Source organism: Argiope bruennichi, chromosome X1 (assembly GCF_947563725.1).
Source record: "Argiope bruennichi chromosome X1, qqArgBrue1.1, whole genome shotgun sequence".
Classification (NCBI taxonomy): domain Eukaryota; kingdom Metazoa; phylum Arthropoda; class Arachnida; order Araneae; family Araneidae; genus Argiope; species Argiope bruennichi.
Genome location: NC_079162.1, coordinates 107,872,635 through 107,891,664, shown reverse-complemented (window position 1 = coordinate 107,891,664; position 19,030 = coordinate 107,872,635). Strand labels below are relative to the sequence as shown.

The following is a 19,030-nucleotide window of genomic DNA, read 5'->3' as shown; positions in this document are numbered from 1 at the left end:
ATAATTCTAGCAAGGTTTTTTTTTATTATTATTATTATTTTTAAAATTTATAAGAAAGAATTGTTTTAAAAATTGTTAAAAAGAATCATCTTTAAGATATAAATCAAATTCAAAAAATAATATTTATTTGAGTATAAGTTAAATGTGAACAAGAAAGTAAATTAAGGTGTGAGTAGTCAAATTTTAACTTAAAAAAATAAGCATTTTTTTTAAGTACCTATACAGAAAAAGTGAAAATCAGCATTTACAGAGTAGTTTTGATGATAGAACTATGTGTCACAATGAAATTCATTATGTTGGAGAAGAAAATATTCAATTTTATACAAATATAAACGGAGAATATCACAAAAAATTGATGAATATTTTTCACAAACACCAAAGTGAAGTTATTTAAAATATTTCTTCAGCAAGTTTCTAATGAAAATCCAACTAAAGTACATTCATTATATATTCAAAATTACTTTATTACACTACAGTTGGCTGTTTCAAAGAGTGCCACTTCATTAACAATTCAATCCTTTGAAAGAAAAAAGAATGTAAAAAGAAACAAATCTAAGGTATACAAATCGGCGAATTCATTAATTCTATAAATAAAGTTTGTTTCCTTTTAGAAATTTTGTTATCTAACTCTTTCAATTATTCAATTTTCTCACAAATAGTTTTTCACAGCGCATTAGATTTTGTTAATAAAGAAAAGTTTCAGGTTTGATTAATTTGTTGGGCAAATGTATTAGAGACATAACTCAGGCTTTGAAACAAGCAAGGCTGAAATTCATAAAATAATGAATCTTGCCAACATAAAAAAGTAAAATAAGTAAAGTAATATAAAATGAATAGATTTATACAAAAAAAAAAAAAAAAAAAAAAAAAAATACTTGAGATAATAAAATGCTGTTGAATTATTAAAAAAAAAAAGAATCAATCTCAAGAATAATAAAATTTGATTTTGAAAATGCTGAAATTTGTATTCATGTGAAAATATGTCATGTCAGTTATCAGATTTGCATGCTATGCACCAGAATCCCACGACTGCGGTGTCTTCAACATGATCCAGAACTAAAATAATGTTCTGAACGATAATAGCAGAATGGAAGGAAGAGAGGAAGAAATTTAACTGGATCAATGGGTTTGAAAATGCTTAATATTATTAGATCAAATCATGTCCATGTTTAGGAAGTATCCCTCTGGGTGTCTAGATTCAGTCTCAAAAAAGAAAATTAGCAGAAAAGGGGGATGGGAACTAAATTTTAAAAATGAATGAGTATATCAGGGTTTTTTTTTGTTGTTGTTTGTTTGTTTACAAAGTAATTCTGGCAATGAAATTGCTTCAACTTCAGAAGTTACAATTCAAGTTTCAACTGGCAAAGAAAGTTCCGCACAAACTACACAATTTTGCAATGAATATATAGAAACTGTGAAAATCCTTGAAGAACCATATGTTTATACAAATATGATTGAATCATAAAACAACAATGAAAATGACAATAACAAATATTATCAAATGCATATAAGTGATTCAGGTTTATGTCCAAGAATTATAAATGATAAGCTTAAAATATTTTGTGTTAAAAACAGACCTGTACAACACAAAGCAGTTTTTGCTAAGAATGAAGGTAAATCATTTTCCACTACTTACTACTTTTTTTTTTTTAAATGCCAAATGGTGAAATGCAGCCTCACAGCTGGCTGATTATTTTTTATTATCAAAAATTCAAGACTCGGTATTTTGTTTTTGCTGTAGATTATTTTCCAGAAGAAATGAAAAATCAGTGTTTATAATAAGTGGAGAAAGTTATCAATTGCAATTCAAGATTATGAGCATTCTATTTGTCATTTAATTCATTTATTGCTTGGAAAGAATTACCGAAACAACTAAATTTATGTTCGACTATTGATAAAACAAAATCAAGTTGATATAAATTAGGAAACGGAGTGACTTAAATTCAAAGAATTGTAGATGTGACTCCATTTTTAGCATGTAATAATCTCCCACTTCGAGGAAACCATGAAATAATATAAACGCCTACTAATGGAAATTTTTTAAGTTAACATTATTCTGTGCTCATAGATCATATAAACAGAATAAAATATTCCAAAAATATTTAGAATAGACAATAGGAATTGTGCATGATTTAGCACATACATCACAAGAACAAATTATTCTTGAATTAGGAAATGAAGTTCTTAACAAAATTAAAGATGATAGATACAAAAGTGAACTTTGATCTTTATTAGGTATGTAAATTTTGAAGAGAAAAAGGTTAAGTTTAAATGAGTCATTTATAGGATTTATTGAAGTAAATGATGTGACTGGAGAATGACTAGCAAAAGCTTTATTGGAAATATTAAGTGAGCTTTATTTAGATATTATGGTTTGTAGTGAACAGGCATATGACAATGTTAGCAACATGAAAGGGAAATATAAAGGAATACAATCTAGAATAATTGCTATAAACCCTCATACAATTTATATGCCTTGCCAATGACACTACTTTAATTTATTAATTTGTGATGCCGCTTCCAGCAGTATATATTGTAATTATTTTTGGATACTGCAACATTTAAATTGCTTATTTTCTGCATTTTCAGAAAGATGGGAAATTCTACAAAAGCATTTAAACATTACTCTTAAACCATTATGCGATACTCGTAACTTGTAATGCCCTAGGAGAATTTATTGATATAAATAACAATAATACAATGGTACCTGAAGCTATAAGTCTATTGGATTCAATATGAGAAATAACATTCATTTTATGTTTAATAGCATGGTTTACAATATTTTCCAAAATCACCACTATCAATAAATCATTTCAAGTAAAAGCAATTTTTCTCGACTGGTCTTTTAACCACTTAACTGTTTTATTTTCTTTACTATCTAATAAGATGACACCTTCTATGTTGGGAATATTTTCTTATTTTGATTCAAATGGAAATCTATTGAATACTTAACTTATCTATGAATTTGAAGTAATTTTAATATTGAATTATAATAGCTATGAATGGTTTATTTTTTGCTTACAACTATCAAAATTCGATAAATCGATGCATGTATGGCACTCGGGCAAAACAGTTAAGCGGTTAATTTAGTCAATAAAATTAAAATTGACATACAAAATTTAATTAATATAATTTTAGACAAAGCAAAAGCGATAGCACATAATTTTAGTCTTTCAGGACATTTACTTGAAAAACTAATTCGAAAAAAGAGAAAAATTATATTTTGAAACAGCAGAAGATGAAATTATAGTAAAACTGGTTGAGAAATTTAGATATTATTTTTTTAACTCTGTAACTGATACTATTATTGTACAGATACAAGATAGTTTTAATGTGCTTCAAATTAATCACTGACATAAAAACTTTAGAAAAACATGAATTAGAAAAATGTTCCAAAATAATAATAATTCCTAATCCAAATAATTGTTTTGTTATGGGATTTAATTTTGAATGAAAGGGATGTAAATAATCCTCAAAACATTTTGAAATTTACACTAATTAGTAATAATTATAAGGATTTATTGCTAAATGTACTAACTCTGATAAATTTTATCTTTACATTACCAGTTACTATAATAAATTTTGAACGTTCTTTCAGTAAATTAAAATGAATAAAGAATTGTCTTCGGTCAAACATTATGCACAACTATGTGCATAATGTATAAATGGACTTGCTATACTGAGCATCGAAAAAATAAATTGCGAAGAATTGTAATTTCCCAAAGTAATTAATAGCAAAAACAAAATCACACATTAAATAAAAATGCAATAATAATATGTTTTCGCATTTTTATTTATTATTATTATTATTTTACTTTGCAAAAAATTTAGGGCCCCAAAAGGTTGCTTGCACCCGGCTCCTTCATAGAGAAGGCCAGCTCTGTTTTCCTATAAAAGTCATCTTGTCGAAACCTTTGTACATCCGACTGAAGAAGCAATCTTCTCATGTTATTAAAGGTATTCCTGAAACTAGGTTTAACGTACAATGCTTTTGATTGTTGCTTCTACTGTCTACACCTGTGAATTAAACATAGTATCTCAATGCGCTTCCTCTTTCATCTTTTTCAAGTTTAAATAAGTTTTCATAGCATTGAAGATATAGATGGGAGAATAACCATGCTGATATCCTCAATTTCATCCCCCTATGTTTTCTGAAAAAGCACAGGATGATTTCCTAATGTTTCTATGTATTAAGGAGAATTCTGAGGCCTCTAAGAACCTTAGTATACTACGGAGATTACAAAGGGCATGCTAGGGTAATCTCTGGATTCGACAGATTTTCACGGAAGTTAGAAAGTAACCATCAAAATATTTGCTCATTGAAAATGAACCAATCATTTTCGACCGAAGTGGCATCATCGCTGGTGGGGAAAGTCGGATATCACACAATTTTTGGATTCAAATCTACAATGGATAACGGATGACAAACACTTTGTACGGCCATGACAGAGTCAAAGATCTATCAAGACTTAATTGTAATAAATAAAAAGTATTTAAATTTCATTCAGTGTTGATTTGTGTTAATTTCTAACAGTTATTAATATACTAAATTTCCGTTGCTTTTTCTTTTTTACATATTTTCAGTTTGAAATTTGAAAGAATCCCTTTCTTCCTTCAAATATGGTGGCTTATTTCTTAAACCGTTTATAGTTAAATATTTAATGCACGTTACTTTCGCTTTTTGAGCCATTTAATGAAGAAAGCACATTTTCAAAGCATGATCATTCATTTTGTGAACCACTTTAGAAAGCATTTTGTATACTTGATATATTTACTAAAAGAACCATGTTTGGCACATCAACCAGAAAGAATCAGTAGAAAAACATATGTTAACTGCAACACACACACAAATACAAAACGTACAGAGTAAATCTATTCAATTTGCTAATTACCTTTATACTTATACAAATACACACTCACACAAATTGTACTAATGAATAATAAGAATAATATTTGATACATTTTAAAAATAATACTGAATTTTTAAAAAAATTATCTACTTTTATAATTTAACAAGGTGATTATTTTTTCATAGACTCTTATGTCTGAAAGAGTTAACAAAGAGAGAAATGATTGAGGACAAATTTGAGTCCAATTCTGAAAAAATTATTCAAATACAAAAATTATGAAAAAAAATTATTTTGTATTATTAAATTTCAAATGTCATTTCAATTAACAAACAGAAACATATTACTATGTGCAAAAAGAATTCCGAGATTTTTATACATTTTTTCAAACTACAAAAATAAACATTAAATCAAAATGCAAAAGATGAAAATCAGTTTATTCCAAAGCAAAATCATATAACTATGTAAAGAAAAGTATAATAATAATATAAAACATATTATTAAGACATAAAATAAAAGAAAATAATATAAAAGTGAATTTCATGTATTATTTTGCTACAATAATCAGTAAGAATTAACTTCATTACAGGTACTAACAACCACAAAAAAATGAAAATTAATTATCCAAGATAAGTACTGTTTTTACCATTTAACATGGGTTATCATATTTAGTGATGTATACATATATCTTCCTACCATGGAACAGTATCAATACTATTGAAATAGTACAGAATGTCTAACATCTTTTGCTAACTGAAAACATAATCTGATTCAAAGTATGATAGTAAGAATTGCTAACCGAAAAGAAAATGAAAATGTAAGGAATCATTGAAAAGTGTAGTCGTCTATTTCTCACCATCATTCTATAAATGTATGATTACAAGCCCATTGTAATCTCTTGCTAATGTGAAGCTTTAACAACGGTAATCTGTGAATCATTTTTGCATAAAACATCCAGCCAGATTCTAAAATTCCTCCATGAACAGTATTCTTGAACACTTACATCAAGAAGTAATTTCAAACCAATATTTTCTAACTTGAAGTCATTCTTTGTAACCGGCTCATTGTGAATATTCATCACAGGTGGTCTTCCTGAACATGACTCATATGGCATCTTACACAATAAGTCACACTTTTAGAGCAATTTAAAAGTTTTGGCACTTCCTTAAATAATCTTACCAAGCAATTTCAAATTCAGAATTTTACTCACTCCTTCGCTCGAAAGCTGGAAAACTTTAGATATACTGGAACACAGAACAAACAAACCGCTTTCCTTTTCTTACAACATACTTACTAAGCTCTGAACTGACATCATGATTAACAATAACATATTTGCATAGAATTGCTTTTGCTATAAACTTTTGGAACAGATTATTTTGGTATATTCTACAATTTAAAAATTGGCATTAAATATACAAAGTAAAATTGCAGTTTTTAAAATATAATGGACATAACATATCTATACAGAAAATTGCAATGAAATATATCATATACAACAAAAAAATGTAAGCAAAATTCTATATATTTTTAGAACAAAGTGCATGAGTAATATTATTTTATGGTAAACCTATATTTTTCTCATACTATCGATAATTTCCTAAACTGAGGAAAAACATTTATATTGATCTCTGGAATTGCTGACATTCTGCCAGAGATGAAAGATCAGCATCTCAAAGAAAAGGCATTCATATAATTAGGCAGATTCAGAGTAAGAAAATAATAGTTTTTTTTTATTTTTAAAATTAACGCCTATATAAAAAAAATATGCATTTTTAAGGCCCTTATATAAGTACCATTAAAAATTTGTTTTTAAAGATTTTTACTGACACTACTCACCCAATAACAACACAAAATAATCTGCACATTTCTTTTGTTTATAACAGTGGTGAGTTGTAAAGTTAAAATAGTACATAAAATTCTGCATGACACAGTTTAAAATATTCTTATTAAAGATTAAAATAGCCACTATTATTTCCATCTTCCCCCAAAAAATAACAATTTATAAAAATGGGGGTGTATTTTCAAAAGCTGCCTTATATTAACGGAAAATGAAACATGAGATTCATACATGAAACAAACATATATTAATGAAAAACAAGAAAAAAATAAACATAAAAATGTTTCTAGGTATTAAAAAAAGTGCAATAAATGCTAAATACATTATGTTACAAATCAAAATTTTTACCTGTTACTGTAAAGTATTCTTGAATGAACCTTTTTTAAATTGTATCCAATATTAAAATAAAGCATTTTCTCATAAAGTGAAAACATTGTCAAATCAGAATTCTGTAAGGCATATGTTTCTGCAAGACAAGCAGAAAAAAAAACAGATGATAGGAATTAATTATTATTTACAGTAAAATATCCAAAATAAATGAATTAATCGCATTAGCAAAAACTAGTGTCTAACATCCAATTTCCAAAAAATATCCATCAAATACAAATAATGCTTGCATTTGCTTCAATTTTTTGCAGAAGTCTCCACACATTCAATGGTATGCAAGCATAAAAACAAATTTTTTAAAAAAACATTATCATTTAAAACCTTTAAAATTTTGCTAAAATTGTAGTTTAGTGTGCACCTTGCTGCGCCAAGGATGCCAAGTCGCTAATAAAGATGATGGACAAAGTAAACAAGCAATTCTGCGAAACAGTGACGGTTACCGCTTCCTGCATTAAAATTATGTTCCTTACTGATAAGTGTTGAAATTTTTATTTTAATCTGAGATTTATTTAGTCTGTATCTCAGATTTTAATTAATTTTTTTTTAATCTTTGGAATCACCATCGCTGCTTATCTTAACAATTTTGAAATAAAGTTTTTCATACCGGCTGCTCCGGTCTGTTGTTTAAAAAGCAAAATTTAGAGCATGCGATGCCTTTCGGCATACGAAGAAGGCACCGGGCAGAATTTTTTAACTTAAAAAAAAATCCTAACGGCCGTATTCATCAACCGTAGTTAAACATCAGCTGATGATTAAATGTTGCTCAGCGGTCAAATCGGTATTCTCCAGACCAAACTGATTGCCGGTTTCCCACTGTTTTGCCCCATTTTTTTGATTCACAGGCTTCCGATGATCAAATTTCATCAACGATTTTCCGCATACGCAGTTCTCAAGAAGGACAACTATGACATTAGTTTTCAAACAAACATGGAGGATTTAGATGCATTGGAACTATTGCAGTTGATACCAGATAGGAGGTCGCGAATAATTTACACGGACAGAGTTTCTGATTTGGATTTGTTAGATGAATATGATTTTGTTTCGAAGTACAGACTTCCTCGTAATTCTGCTGAATGCATTTTATCTTTAAGAAGGAGAAATTAAGCACCAATATATTACGAAACAGTGCTGTAACTACTGAAGAGAAATTGTGTATTGCCTTACGCTTTTTTGTTTCAGGAAGTCATCAACAAATAATTGATTTCAATCAAATTAGTCAGTCATCATGTTGTCGGGCTATAAATGAAGTGTCTAGATGTATAGCTGAAATGAGGCCAAGATTCATTTACCTACCAGAAAATGAATTTGAGCGAATTGAGGTATGTTTACATTAATCTCTTATATCCTTCATATGGGAATCCCTTTTTATTATTATTATATGCGAGTCCATTTTTGATTATTATTTGCTAGAATTAAAACTAGAATCTGTCATTTGCATAATTCCTTGAACATACAGTTTTTTGAAGCAATTGAATTATAATTAAAAGAATTTGCTAAACTTATTCATACCTTTTAGAAAACTCGTCAAGTTTAGTACGATTATACTGTTTTTTGTCAAATGATTGTTCCTTAAAATGCTTCCATTAAAAACATTTTATTGCATATTTTCTATCTGGTTAATTTAATGACTTGCTAGTAAAATAAGTTGTTTCATATCTATACTTATTCATATCATTTTTAGTCTTATAGTTTTTTTAATTATGTTATTACTGCGATATAATTAAAAATTGATAATGTATGTATGTAATATTTTTTTAAATCATTTTTAATTAACTTTTAATATTACTTTTATAACTATAGTTCTTCTTTACAGTTTTTGCATTTGTCATGCTATAAGACAATTTTCCCATTCTTTACTTAGACAGTGTACATATTAATCGATTTTAACCTTGTTCCTTTTGTTGTTCAATTTTGTAAATCTGTAAAAATATAATAAAGAATTCAAGTATTGAAGATTATTTGCAATATAAACTTAAAATTTTAATTATGCTTTATTCCATATTGAAAAATTCTTATTCCTCCACCGCTACAATTATACTGCTGTATATCAAAGATTATGGCAGATTTTTGTATGAATATTTAAAGCAAGAAGGGTTTTTGGAAAAAAAAAATCCCACCAAAATAATAAATATGTTTTCGTTGAACAAATAATATTTTAAGATTCGGTAAAAAAAAAATATTCTTTTTGCAGAATATGTTCGAAAGTTATCTGAAATCACTTGCAAATTTTTTAGACTGCACATTTCTAGTGATTGAGAATAGAATATCTTATGTCTTTTTTTTCTTTTTTTTTATAATAGATGTACTGTATAAATGAATACTAAATATTTATTCTAAATTTAGATACAAAAAATGGTATTTTTGACTTATATCAAATATTTGTGTTTATACTATCAATTTTTAAGTATGTCATGTAAGTATTATTGTTAAATTAGCAATTCTTTTCATTACAGTTATTTATAATATTATAATTAATTCTTATTTCACATTTCCCGGATTAAAGACTTGCCGAGATATGGAACAAATAAGGAACAGCCTTTTCCTTTTGAAAAAAGAAAAAAAAAAAAAGAAGAAGAAGAAGAGCAACAAACAAAGAAATCTTTTTCATCTGTCTGGTGATGATTATACAGGATTCCTTTTTGTATTTTTGAAACTTTCCTGTATGACTCCTTTCCATGACTATACACATGGATATAGAATATATGATTCATTTCCATGACTGTACACTGTTTTCACATGGATATATAAGTTTATTTTTTAGTAAATTGATTTTTTATTTTATTATTTCTTTTATAGAAAAAGAATTATTGCAGTTTTTATTATGATTAATAATTAGAAGTTTAAAGAAATTACTTTTGTTATTTGTAAATTGTGTGACATAATAATGTGCTTAGTCACTCAATACAGCTAATCTCTTTTATAATATCAGTTTGCTTCAGCTTTTATCTTCAACAATGTGTATTAAATTAACATTTTTTAAAGTGATCAAATCATGACCTTTATCATCTGCTGAAAATGATCCCCAGTTTTTATTAATGTTTTTTTTCTCATTACACAACAAATTTTAACATTACTTGTAATGTATTCTCTACCTAATTATTTTTTGAAAGATATTATTTCATAAATTATCTGTATAAAAATGATTAAATAATTCCTTATTCCCATCTTTGAAAATCAAATATATTTTTAATTTGATGTTGCTCTTTTTTATAATTTATAGAACATGACATACATGCATGGCTCATATCAGTTTAATTCTTTCCTAGTGGTTTTATGTACTCATTATCTTATTAAAATATGTATATGTATTAGAGAAATAAAATACACATATAGAAGAATTTTGTGTTAAGAATCAGAATTAATGTTGCATTTTAATGCACCTCTATTGACACTTCCTTGTAATTCTTGTAGAAGAAATTTGAATTAATAATCAGCATCAATGTTACATTTTAAAGTGCCTTAATGGCACATTGTTTTAATGCTTGTAGAAGCTGCAACTTCTCCGTTAGAATTTTCTTTCTTAATTCATATAATATGTTACTTTTCGAGTCAGATTTGAATAAAATAGATTTTTGTATACAGAAGTAATTTTTTAATTTTGCATATTTTAAGACATTTGAGAAGTGTGTAAAGAACAAAGAAAATAGATTAATTGGGATTATGATGCAAATTTAAAATTTAAAAAAAAGACGTTTTTATTTAAAAAAAATCATTAACTTAACTGACAGTTTAATGTAACCTATTAGAATAATATTTTCTTTACGACTGAAAGTGACTTTTGAAACAGTTTCGTTAGAAAGCTATAGCAAGTGAGAATAGCAAAATATGTTAATAATTTGTTTCGTCCGAGTTGCGAGCAGCCACATCAAAAGAAGTAATTCGACTTTAAAAGTCTTCGAACAACCGGGTTAATATAGTGGCATTGTACTTTTTTTTGTCAAGAAAATTTCATTAATTTTATTAATTACAAACAACATTACAAACATATTTGTATTTAGATTTAAAAATTTCAGATAGATATAGTACTCATATAATCTAAATAATCATAGCTATTGTATGGAATCAGGCCATACTCATTTGTTGTTTCTCGGAACATAATATTTGAGATCAGAATTTCATTTATAATTTTAAGTATACAAAGATATGCTTCAAAGTTTGTCGAAAATTATCAGTTGATAGTTTATCATTATGAAATTTAGCAAATACATGTTATATATATTTTTTAATTGCATATTATTTTTTTTAAAAGGAAGTAATAAATTTTCTTAGAACTTAAAATACAAATGCACGAGCATAATGGAATGCATTTTTATTCCATTCAATCCAAAACACCAAATACCTTCAAAGGGAATCAAGTAAAAAACAGGTCTTATATAGAAATTCTTATACTAGTATTAGGAAAATTAAGTTTAATGAAGTAAAAAAAAAAAAAAAAATCTTGATTTTTTTTAAGTCTGCGAACTCGCAGACATTCCTACTCGTGAAAAGTAAAGTTTGCGATGGATTCGCCGATCCCATAGAGATAGCTATTGCAATTGAGAAGCTTGTACAGTATACAAGCATCGATTAAGATTCCTTATTTAACCCAGCGCCTGACACCAACTACAGGGTGTTATAAATTACTATTAATTTTTTTTAAAAACTAGTAAATCACCACCTTTGAAGATGTATCGATGTAAAAATTCGTCAGGCAAAAAGTAATTTTATTTAATTTCAAGATTCATTCATATCAGGAAATTCAGAACCCTGTAAAAGCAGCAATAAAAGTATTAAAAAACAGTAGAAAATAAGTAAAAGCCATCAGAAAAAAATAAACAGTTTGAAATATTTCATTTGTACTGAACGATTAACACTAATTTTTCTCCAGCATTCGCTGCAATGAAACACTATACAAAGAAAAGCTTATAAAATGGAATTTATATTAATTAATCATTCCATAAATAAAATTAAATGGAATGTGCATTTAATATCCGATGAATATATAGAACGGTTTCTGAAAAAATATGTTTTAAGCTAATTCGTAGGCATATCCTTTAGAAACTAATACCATTCCGCTAACAACGCGCCACGACAAACGTTGTGATACAGCTCAACATTTAAAAGACAATACTTATCCCCGGCGCCATCCTCTGTCAAATGCTCCTACCTGTGAAACGTACTATTTGCAATGGATTCTTCTTTACTAAGGATATATATTTTGGGATCGGAAAGCCTGTATTAAAATGTAACACTCTACCACAAAAAAACAGATCTCCTTCCCTGTGCTCTTCTCTAACTTAGAGAATGCATTAACCTTTCTTTTTAGTCATTAGCGCGGTATACCAATGAGGTTACCGCACTGTAACGAATGCCCAATTTGCATATTACTCCAAACTAATATCGGATGAAGAAAATAATAATAATTTATTTTTAATAAAAATAGTGGTGTGTTTGTAGTGCTATATTTGTTTGTCCTGTATTTTGCAAATAGAAGCTGGTATATTTTCAAATAGAAGCTATTGATACCGGGTGTTTCAGAAATGACCGGTATATTTCAAAAATCAATAAAAACTAAACGAGCAGCGATAGAAATATACAGTTTGTTGCAATATACTTGGAACAACAGTAAATTTCAGGCAGACAAAGAAGATTCTTCTCAAAATTTCCCTCGTAATTCCCGAGATCAAAGCAAACTAAAAATGTTTATTCAATCAAAATAGTAAGAAACAATATAGTATTTTGTAAAATTATATAGTAGTGTATTATATACACTTTCACTTATACTAATCTTGTTGCAAAAGAACGAGTCAATAATTCGCGCTTTGTAAAGTAAGAACAGAACCTGTAATATATCTGATACGTAATTCAGAAATTAGAGAAGCTTCTAATTAGCTTAACTGCTGTTACTTAAGTAAGGAGAGCCGTTTCATTACATAGTTTCCCTGCTTGCATAACCCAGGTTTTTAGAAACATTATTTCAGAGGTAATACAGAATGCTTATTGATTGAGTAGACAAAAAGGCCGAAAAGGTTTCAGTTTATGTTTTCGCAGTAAGTTCCTCCACTAGCTTCAAAAATTTTGAAGCAATGTCCAATTCGAAATATTTCACGGACTTTCTTCCGAATTTTTATTAGTATTTCCTCAATTTCCAGTACGAATTGGAAGAAAGTGAGTAGGTCTTGTTTACAATTAATATCAACCCATATACTGACATCTGGTCCTGTAGCGCCATCTCTTGGTCTTTTTCTTTAATAACGGTTGTTTCAATTTTTTAAAAGAAGGAAATACAATTTTTTTCCCCCTCTTGTTAAGGTAGAGCTAATCTTGGGGAGTTTTTGACACCCTTTTAACAAGGCTGTATGCGGTTCCATTACAATACAGTTAGCGTATTTAGGAATGAAGTTTCCTTCTTCGTTTGGACATTTTCTGCAGTCATGAATTTCAGCACAGTATACACAACGAACTTACAGTTGACGTCCTGAATTGTGGTGGACAGGAGAAGTACTATCTACGAAATTTTTTTACTAGTAAAATATTACAATTGTTTGACTAGTAAAGAATTTAAGAATAAGAAAGTATTTTCCATGTTGTTAATAAAAAAATACACTTTTTCAAAAGTTATCTTTCATATTGGATGATTCTTTCAAATTAACAGGAAATTAATTTTAATTTACTAGCTCAATTTTATTCATCTTTCATAATATTTTTCAGATGGAAAAATTAATTAACTCTTTAAGCTTAAAATGCAATTAATAATTATTGGATACAAGTAATAATTAATCTGCCTGCACTCTTATTGAAGACACAAAAAATAAAAACAATTGGAAGAATACAAATTCAATATATCAAAATATTTAAGAAATTTTTTTTCTTAGTTTTCAACCTTTACAATAAATCAAAGACCTATATTTGGTCATGCAACAATAAGTTAAAATAAATTTACTCAAAAAAATATTGCATGATTGTATCGAAAAAGAATATCTTTTTACAAAACAACAGAATAACGTATATATTCATATAGTAAAAATTTATATAAAATAAAATATATTATATATCTTGTAAAATTATTTCGTTATTCCTTACATATAATCAGATTCTTTAACGCTTGATAACTAAAAGTTAGACTGATTACAAAAAGTTAAAATATGATGGGTTTTTATTGAAGGAAAAAAAATGAAGGGATGAAATATGATAATGTATATTGAAAACATGCTTCTTGTAAAAATTCATTGAAAACATTACTGCAAAACACATTACGAGTATAATGCGAACGATTTATCAAACTGTAAAATCATTTAAAATATTACTATATTGTTAAAAAGAATCAATTCAGACTATCTTCAGCAGGATCATATAAGTTAAATAGAAATGTCAGGTACATAGAATACAAAAAATATGGACAGATTTTTGCCAAATTGCTTTGGAGTAGAAACTATAACTTTTCTATCACAATTATAAAAGCTAATTTGCAAAATATGAATATTTCAGTATTTTACATATAAATGTTAAAATACGGAAAATAAAAGGCTGCCGATATTTTATTCCGCCAGCTTTTAAAAAAATATTTTCAGGGTTGGAGATTATGGGTTGAAAAAAATGACCATACTCCATGAAGATTTCATCCTCAATGGATTTTTCGTTAACAATCAGCCGCATAAAAATATAAAATGAATTGGAATACATGGAGAACGAAAAATGTAGTCTATTAATTGCAATAAAAGCAATCTGGAATGCATTTCATTTAACTATAAAATTTACGCACTACAGCTCCATCATGGAATATACGTTGTAAACGACACTCTATGAGGTTAGATTCAATATTCGAATGTAGAGGCATTGCGATCGCTTGTAAAACTTCAGAAAAGCTACGGGACTGTTTTCGAAGCTGTTTAACTCTCCTTCGCCCGACGTGAAAAGACTATTTTTCAAGCTAAACGGCGATGACCGCCGTTGTAGATAATATATTTGGAAACTAGTTAAGGAATATCATTCAGATAGCCGAAGATGGTAGAGTTTGCGAAGCACCGGCCTTGCAACGGCAACGGCAACGTCGTGATGTTTCGGAGTTCCGCGATGTGACAAAGTGGTTACGAGCACCTCCACATCAAAATTTGAAATAGATACTTTAATTTGTTAGTTTAGGGAAAGTTAAATTTAATTGAACTAGTTTAGACGAGCGCATAAAACTGTCATAAAACGAGGTCATAAAACTGTCACCCTTCCTTCGTGGTGCCACCCCCGCCTGTGGCAGCGGACCCACGACCAGAGAAATCTTCAGACGGCACGCGTTCCCCTTTCGACCGCTCAAAACCCTCAGTTTCTTTGACTCCCTTCCCCCCATAGCCCAAACAAATTTTCCGGTTCTTTGATGTTTATCCATCTACCGACATTTTGCGGGAAGCTACAGGCGTACCACGGGCGACGGGGGAGTGTGGTCCCCCAGTGGGTTGGATGTCAGATTTATGACCAAATCCGTGAGGTGGCAGGTCGTTGGACCGCCGCTTAACTGATAAGCTCAAAGTGACCTGATAAGCTCAAAGTGACCTAGTTTTAGCCCTTTTATCTCATCCTGGGTTCTGCAAAGTTCCGTTCTCACTTAAGGATCGCGGAAACGTTGTCAAACTCTTCGCAGGTAGTTTCGCAGTTTAATTTTGTTTTGGATTTCTAAAGGAAGCTTCTCTGGAGGTTTATTAAATTTTGGTTTTGAGGCTTCTGCGAGCGCCTCCGTTAGAATTTTAACTAGACTTCCAACTGCAAATTCATAGCCTCATTGCTATTAATTTTGAAGGGGGGAAGGGGTTTTGAATTTAAAATATGCCGAAAGTTCTCCCAGTTGGTGGAGAATTGTGCTGGTGAATTTAGAGAAACGGTTCCAATATTAAAAGTCAAAACTAATGGAATGTGATCTGAATCTAAACAATTTAGCACTCTAATTTGAAAGTGGAAAGCAATTCGCTTTAATATTGCGAAATCTATGACGGAATCATTAGAGATAACTTGATTAATGTGGGTTGGGGAGTGGGGGGCCAAAACATTGATTCCGTCCTGCGTTGCAAGATAATTAAACAACTGCATTCCATACCTCGTTGATTTGCAATTGTTCCAAGCGATATGACCTGCGTTCATATCGCTCGCAATGATGACGTTTGGGCCTAAATTTAAAAGTTTTTTCAAATCCTCCAGAGGGAACATATACGAACTCCCAGATCGAACATATGCTGACACAATTTTGAGAGGGGGGGGGGATTTCCTAATTTAACCTCAAAAATTGTCCCGTCCATCCTCTCTAAAACGGGAGTGGGGATGACGTCATGTTCAACTATTGATTTCACATAAATACAGGTGCCTCCGTAAATGTGCTGACAATTAAAACTATCTCCGGATCTATCAGTTTTATAAATCCGGTAATTAGCGATTAGGGGTGTGCACTCCGGGGGGAGAAGGGTTTCTTGAACCAAAAACACATCAAGATTTTGCTCTGATACAAAGTCTCTCACCTCAGCGATCCTGGGCAGCAGACTATTTGCGTTCCAGGTGCAAACTTTAAGATTATGCAAGTTTATTGTGTTGTTACGATTGAATGTTAACGTTGGGGACAGTAACTAAGATTGACGTATTCGTTGCAAAGAAAATACGCCATATCAGCACCGTGGGATGCAGCACGAATTGCTGGTAAAGCTTTTCTATAAGCTTGGAGTAGAAGAGGTGCTTCGCACCAATCTTCTCTCATGAGCATACTAGGCCTGAAAAGATGTCGGTAAAAATTTTGGTATTTATTGCATCCACTGGGACCGACAGATTTGGAATAGGGGTTTTAGCAGCTGGTGCGATTGTTTCGCTCTCCACTGGGGTCTCTAATGGAGGAAATTCTGACTCTGAATTCGTCAGAATTTTTGAGAATGACACATTTTTTTCCACTTTTCTGAAATTTTTAAGAGGTCGATGCGTCCTGGGTATATCCCATATGAAGTTTTTGGAAATTAGTAGTGGTGTTATATCTACCACTTGGTTTAGGAAAACGGGGGCATTGGCGCCAGTTCGCCGCATGCTCACCTGCACAATTTGCACAAGTTAGTTTATTCTCGTAGGCTAGCGTGCAGTCCTTAGCCCTGTGAGGTCCTCCACATTTTACACATTTAACAGGTAGTTTACAAGCTTCAGAGCTGTGGAAGAAGCCCTGACACCGCCAGCATTGAGAAGGCCCCTTCCTTTGTATCGCTTCACTGAAATTTTCGTGCCAAACATTTCAGTGACAGTGTAGACCATTTCTGACAGAGGGCCGTTTGCAATCTGTGCATAGAATAACGGCATCGGTGACTTGGTTTGGAATTTAGACAGTTGAGTGATACAGACAACTGTGAACCCTTCCTTTTGTAATTCCGCTTTTATTTCCTCAATAGGAGTGAGTGCAGGAGGGAAATCCTCGAAGTACGACCTTTATGGGCCTATCAGTTTTAAGCATGAAGGGTTTAAACTCAGCACCCTGAGCTTCGAGGAGGTGGGAAAGGCTCCGGTGCTCTGCGTCAGTCTCTACTGTGATTTTTAAGAATTTATTGCTCATTACTGAGCGTAGGGAAGGAGCCTCGAGTTTTAGAATATTGAGCATCGTTCTGAAGTCTGCTCTGGGGGTAACAAAGAAGAGCGGCACTTTTTGTTTTGGTTGTGCAGGTGGGGGTTCGGCATCGACTCGTCGTCAGCGCAACCTCTTCTATACCTTCTGGAACTTTTTTAGTTATAATTTCCTCATTTTTATCATTATTTATTTTTAAGTTCTTAACTTTTCTGATGAGGTGGGCAGCCTCAGATTGCACAGACTAACTCTACGGCAAAGAGTACCGACGTGCTCTGATTGGTTTAAGCCTTGGCATCTTTTTGGCAATGTTTTGCACTCGTAATAGTGTAATTATCGCTTTTTTGGCTCACACCTTACGGCTTTCATTAGTTTTATGGAAGATAGAGGAGTAAATTTTCACTATGATCTAATTTTTATTAAAATAATTGTTTTCTCTAAATATTTGTTTTTAATGAAACATTAATTCAAACCAAATAGAAAGCTGTTTCAATCATGAAAAAGGTTTCTATTTCTAATTTATGAAACTAGTAATAGAATTAACTAATGTTGTTTATGCACAGAAGTATAAAAACTATGTGAATGCAAGTGCGAAATATATGATGCAGCAATTAAATACTTCTTATTTTTCTATGATTTTCGTCCCATTATTTGATCATTTATGCCGCCATTGAAACTTGTAACTGAAAATCTATTATTTTCCAGTCCACTACATATAGGGGGAGATAGTTACTTAATTCCCCAAAACATATAAATATATGATTTGGTTGCTACTTTTTTTAGTTATATCAAAATAATATTAAGAAGAAGCACAAAATTATTTTTAATAAATTGTAATTTTTATATTTATTGAATTTAGGTTTCAGGATTTGATCTTTTCTGCTGTATATGTGTTCCAGATTAATATGACATGTAAACCGTAAAAAAAAGGGTAGTGAGAGATAAATGTACATATTTCATTTATTTATATAAAAATACATTTCACAGTAATAAATAGTATTAAGAAATTTAATATATTTTCCAAAACTTTTATTAATTATTCCAAAAATTTTATTAAGACATTTTAAAAAGAATTGTTTTAATATTTATTTTTTAATAATTAAAATCAGATATCCCCAGCTCCATTTGCCAAAATTTGCACCAGAGGGCGCCTTATCCGGATAAACAATAAATTTAACACGATAAATAACCAAAACGGAATGCAGAAACTATATTAACATTTATGGACTAATTTCTGATCACCTTGTCATCGAACCACATTAAGTAAAGGTAAGGTAAAGAATAACAATCCACTGTTTGGGGGGGAGGGAGGAATCCAGTTCAGTTTGCAGAAACAAGAACATATTAGAACGAAATTGCAGAAGAGAAGCGGTTGTTAATCGTGTCTAGGACGATATAGGGAAAGGTGCA

General features: G+C 30.1%; 1 protein-coding gene across 3 annotated transcripts in view; it reads right to left on the bottom strand.

The window, feature by feature from the left end:
* The window catches only part of LOC129958206 (translation factor GUF1 homolog, mitochondrial-like), a 52,333-nt gene extending 44,852 nt beyond the window's left edge, over positions 1–7,481 (bottom strand). Inside the window, exons 1-2 of one of the 3 annotated variants that reach the window (XM_056070484.1) lie at positions 7,430–7,481; positions 7,033–7,150 (exon numbers count right to left, since the gene is read on the bottom strand). In XM_056070484.1, coding sequence (XP_055926459.1) covers positions 7,033–7,118 — 86 coding nt within the window. In that variant the 5' untranslated portion in view covers positions 7,119–7,150; positions 7,430–7,481. Of the gene's footprint in view, positions 1–7,032; positions 7,151–7,257 lie in introns of all 3 variants that reach the window. The other 2 variants (XM_056070482.1, XM_056070483.1) reach the window with 2 other exon arrangements.
* Between the last annotated feature and the right edge of the window lie 11,549 nt (positions 7,482–19,030).